Raw genomic sequence first — 5,649 nt, 5'->3', positions numbered from 1 at the left:
TCCCACAGTGCATCAGTACAGGCGACTGCGCCTGCGCGGAGGTCTTGCGGTTGCTAAGCACTGCCTGTGACCATAGCAACAGCTAACAGTCAACTGAACAGAGAGAGAGAGAGACAGAGACACTGACAGGCAGACAGAGAGAGAGAGAGAGAGAGACATACAGGCAGATAGACAGACTGACAGGCAGACAGACCGGCAGACAGAGAGAGAGACAGGCAAAGAGAGAGAGTGACAGGCAGACAGAGAGAGAGAGGCAGACAGGCAGAGAGACAGAGAGACAGACAGGTAGAAGTCTGTGCTGTGCTTAGCATGAAGAAATATAAAGGGGCTTGGAATGAAATCAAAGAAATGCGAAGAAAACTGCAAGCACTTAACGGTGACTCCCACCATATTGTGAGAGTCATAAAGAAGTGTCTGCAACAGATGGTTTGGCCTTCAGAGTCTGTGATCTCCACATGATGGAGCCTGTCTGGGATTCTGTGAGGAGACAGAAGACACTGAGACAGACGCTGAATACACAGAAGAAAGAGTGGCACTTTCTCCACGATGCTTGGAACAACCTTCCAGCCAAGTCAGCTGAAAAACTGAAGGTGAACTGCTGCTGCTTTAAAGGAGAAGGGTGGTCAGTATTTCCTGTTTACTGCACTTGGTATGCAGTCAGTTACTGGCATTGTTTTTTTTTTTTAGTTTTCCGTTTAGTGTCTTTAAGTGCGAATAACTGCTGCACAATTCACAGTTCTGTAGAGTTCACTGAACTGTGTGACCCTTGTAAAAACATGGTGTTCGATGACAGCCAGCTTTTAGTTGGCTGCTTTTATCAGTCTGTATTTGTTTGTCTGTAAGTTTTGTAGTAATTCTGTGTGTGTCTGTTGTTTTTCAATAAAACCCTCTATTTATGGCACACTGCTTTGATATACTTGGTTTGGTGATTTTAACTGAATGAGATATTCTACAAAAGTGCAGGCTTACAGACGGATGAGGAAGACATTTCAACTGTTTTTAGAGGGCCATCTTCATTAGAAAACAATATATTGTCTTAATAGCTATTGCCTCCTACAGATTATAAATATTGCTTCTGAGAATGCATTTAGAATTAGCTATACACTGTTATAATGTCACTGTAATTGGATGTTATAGTGACAGTATAGTCCAGTGATTTTGAATTATTGTTCTAAACCTACATCTTGACACTCAGAATTATAGTTCCTGTGTTATATGATTGTCAATACTACAACAATACAAGGACAAAGAAGTAAAAGCATTGATTATTTGTTTTAAACCAGAAACACATTCTTAACATTTATAGATTTTTTTTATAGAGTAGCAGCTGTATATCTTAATAATAATTGAGATTTTACAGTATTTGCAGTGACGTTCCTTTCCAATCTGTGTCACTGATCCTGTGGAATTATAAATGCATCCTCATATCACAGGCTGAATGACAATAAATTAAAAATAACATCTTGACTTTGCTGCTTTATAAGCAGTGTTTTGAATCCCAGTCTTGTTAACTGTGTTTCATGAGTCAGCATTGCAGAGGACAATATGAATAAGAGATATCTGTAAAGTGCAATACTAGGCAGCCAACTGGTTGCTGCTGGGATTCAGAAATCAAAAATGTCATCCAAATGAACACCTCGCTTAATTTCAATCCTTACTAATCCACCTGCTCCAGCCCACTGCAGTTCTCCCAAGGTAAAGGAAGCGATGCTTTGTTTGGTCTTGCTTGCTTTGTCCTTTGGTATCTGTGCTAGTGCTGGAGACCAGAATAAAACAAAAGGAAAGCTGCAGTCCCTGTCAAGAGGTGGGTGATGTTCCTGTATTCAACAACTGTTTTCTTCTGAGGAATCACAAGTTAACTTTAGCTGTAAACTTTATTTATTTATATAGCACTTTTCATACATATGAAGATGCAACCCAAAGTGCTTCACAGAATAAAACAGCATATAAAACATACAACAATAAAAAATGAAAGCCCATCCCTACCACCCCCACGTATAGACCTGACCACCCACACACACGCACACACACACAGTAAAAAAATAAATAAATAAATAAAAAAAATTAATAAACAATATATAACAATACACAAAATCATGTAGCTGTATATTTCATTTTGTGTCTCAGGACAAAAGAAGTCTTACATGCTAATTTGTCTTGAGAAGTGACTCGGTTAATATAATGAATTAATATGACGTGCCACAGTGTTGCTGACTTTACTCTTCTGCAGTTTTTCTGCAGGATTGGGGAGTAATATTAATTGGGTCAAAAGCTATGAAGAGGCCTTGTTAAAGATGGTCAGTAGGTAAGACTGCACCCCAATCCCAGCCTTGAGTGATTCTTTATTCTTCCTAGATATGAAGTTTTACAGTGTGGACAGAATTTATATGGGGAACAGAGGTTCACATCCTCTTATGCTTTGCTGCAGCTGCATCTTGAAGGCTGGAGTGTAACAGATGGTGTGCATATGAATTACTATCACCCTGCAAAAAGCAGAAAGCTCTGACTTAAAGCTAATGAAAATGCTAATTTGTATGATTACTTTGATGCAGTGCCTTTTGTACATACCATATGTTAATTCAGTTTTACATATTTCTAAAGAACAAATTGTCCATTCTGTTTGCTGGGATGGTTTGCTTGGATATATTTTCATCCTAATTATCCTATTTATGAATCCATAAGGGTGATTAGCTATATTGGCTTACTGGTTCAAGTTAGGGTTGAAAATTTGCATCATGCAGGGAGACATCTGTTCAAGTATCCATCTCCATTCCTGTCCCATAAAAGCAAATTATTATTGTTGTCTTAATCATGACTCTTTTAAAGTCTGACACGGCAACTTCAGTTTCTCAGGGATTATATAATGTTATGCATAACTATATTCATACCCAACATTGTGCTCATAGTGCCAAGGAATGTCTTGACTTGCCTCTTTGGTTTTGTTTTCACAGTCAGAAGCCACTGATGGTCATCCATCATCGAGAGGACTGCACGCACAGTCAAGGTGCTGCAGTAACTTTGGTTCATTACATTTTTTTAATGGTAAAATATGAGCTTGCACATCCTGCACTGCCCTTCTGACCCAGACCTGAGTTTAGTTTCATGGGGAACGAAACAGGTACATTCTGCAATACCTGCCAAGCAGGATATGAAATAGCTACAACTTATATTCATAAATCACTCAGCTGGCTTTCTGGAAATAAACTCAATGGAAGTCTCCAGCAGGATTTCTTCACACATAAACAATAAGACCGCCTACAGGTCAAAGTCTGGCTTTTGTTCTTAAACTTTTTTTTAACTTTGAGCGAGAGCAAGAAAGCAAAATATTTTTCTAAATGTATTTGAATGCCTTAATATACTGATCATTAGCTAGTTTGCACCACATTTGGAGTAAAATTTTATTTATTTTAATAATGGATATACTGTGGGAACTAATATACTTAAGTCCAATATAATGTAATGATATTATATATTATAATAATATAATGAAACTAAACAGAACTATTTCCGCAGCACTGAAAAGTTTGTTGCTAAAAAGTCCATACAGGAAATGGCCAAAAAGTATTTCATCATGCACAACTTGGTGGTAAATATGGAACATTTCACTGTTGTAAATAAAGAAATGACAGGAAAAGAGAATATCAAAATAATATACAGTGTACAGAGTGTGATAGACAATATGACATGCATTTAAGATGAATAACACCAAAATTAAATGTTAACTGTCCCGTGCAATCTAGAAACATCGTCATCATCATACTACAGACTTAACACACTTTGTCTGTTCCTAAAATGGACAAACCACTACAGTTTACGTGATGACATTTTACAGAAAAGATAAAACAGACCAGAACCAGGCACCTGAAAAATACCAGAATAATCTTTGTTGGTAAATATTCATATATTGACTCATATTTAGTGGGTGGCACGGTGGTACAGCGGTTATCGTTGCCTCACATTAAAAAAGTTTTGGGTTGAAAATCGAGCCTGTTCTATGTTTGCATGTTGTAACTACATGGTTCCTTCCTGGCATTACCACTGTCCAAAGGCATACACTCAAGGTTAGAAGTATGAAAGTAAGCTGTTCATATCTATATATTGGGCTTGTTATAGACTGACACCACCCATAGTCTGCTAATATTGGCTACATAGCAAGCATTATAGATTATGGATTAATGGATCACAATTGTATTTTTTTTATATTTCTATCTGTTATAATCCCTTAATGTCAAATCAAACATGTACCAATGGCAACTCAGATGCAGGACCCTCCAAATGGCTCTCTTTGTATTATATATTATATATATATTAATCTCTTTTCTCTTACCTTTGCTCAAATAAAGTCCTATTTGGGACGTGGCAGGTTTGTGTCTATGCTCACAAGTCTCTTAGTAATTTTTTTTGTCATATATGTTATGAAGAGCTTTTTAGAAGAAGATGGATTGAAGCATAATCAGTGGCATATATAAATGAATTAAAAATTAACTGACTGAGCAGTTCTCTGTGGGGTAGTGTTGGGTAAACCAGCACTAGATATTTTCTCAACCCTGAACAGCAACTCATTCAGCTTTAAGATGTCACCACATGATTTTTCGCTGCAGCTGACATGTCATTTGTTTGTTTTTCTGTCTTTTGCATTTCTTCACTCTTTCTCTCCCACAGTTTGTGCCACCACTTTGCCAGTTGCATGGCTTCACTGCCAGTTGCTTTCAAAGGCATTTACAGAAACAGCTAACAAAACAAACAGCTGCAGCAGCAAAACAGCCCTGACTGTCATATAATCGCTCTCCTCAGCAATCTCTGTGTGACATGTCTCTCTACAGATCCAACCACGACTGTATGTGCAGACATTGCAGGAAAGTACAACAACCGTCGCTACACTTACATGCCTGGTGACATGGCACTATGTGAGTAATCATCAGTTTTAATGACACACACACACACACACACACACAAACTGTTCTCAATAGGAAATGACAAAGTTATTATCAAAATGGATCTGACAGAGGTACAGGTTATAGGTTTCTGCAGAGGAACATGTGATTACAACAACAGAGTCTAAATACCTTTAGAAACATGCATCGTTCAATACACCCCTGTGATCACTTTGCAAAGTTCAGGAAGGAATATGTTAAAGAGACTTCACCTGAATAACATGTTCAGATATTATGGATTAAATAATTTAAGACACAACACATAATAAACTATTGTTCTCACTATTTTTTTATTAGAGACAAAGGATTCTCATGGGACCATGTGTGACTTCATCTATCTTGAAATGAAGTGACTGTTTTTCCGCAGATGATAAGAACAGGGAAAGAATTGAATCTTATCGGACAAGAACTGCAAAATGAAATTAACACCAGCTGACACATAATGGTGTGAGATCATACATCCAGTAGGTGGCAGTATAATCTAAATGCCAAAGTCTGTGACTTTTAAGACTTTTCACTGAATTCACATCTATATTAAACATGATGTATCTTCAGTTCTTTTTGTTTAAGTCAATCCACTGCAGAAACTTTATCATATTTAGGGTATGAACTCTCATTTCCATTATTATGCCAGCACTACTTCCTTTCACTATATATTCCACTGTGTTTTCATCAAACACCTGTTACGACATGAGTCATTTCTCTTGTTAACTGG

General features: G+C 37.4%; 1 protein-coding gene across 1 annotated transcript; it reads left to right on the top strand.

The window, feature by feature from the left end:
- The first annotated feature begins 1,707 nt into the window (after positions 1-1,707).
- LOC115062229 (anterior gradient protein 3-like) lies at positions 1,708-4,915 on the top strand. The gene is given in 7 exon segments (XM_029530859.1): positions 1,708-1,804; positions 2,242-2,305; positions 2,952-3,012; positions 3,524-3,587; positions 3,835-3,871; positions 3,873-3,889; positions 4,824-4,915. Coding segments are annotated over 7 exon segments (432 nt in total).
- The last annotated feature ends 734 nt before the right edge of the window (positions 4,916-5,649 follow it).

Source organism: Echeneis naucrates, chromosome 21 (genome assembly GCF_900963305.1).
Source record: "Echeneis naucrates chromosome 21, fEcheNa1.1, whole genome shotgun sequence".
Lineage (NCBI taxonomy): Eukaryota > Metazoa > Chordata > Actinopteri > Carangiformes > Echeneidae > Echeneis > Echeneis naucrates.
The sequence above is the reverse complement of the archived record's forward strand: the minus strand, read 5'-3'. Positions and strand labels throughout refer to the sequence as shown.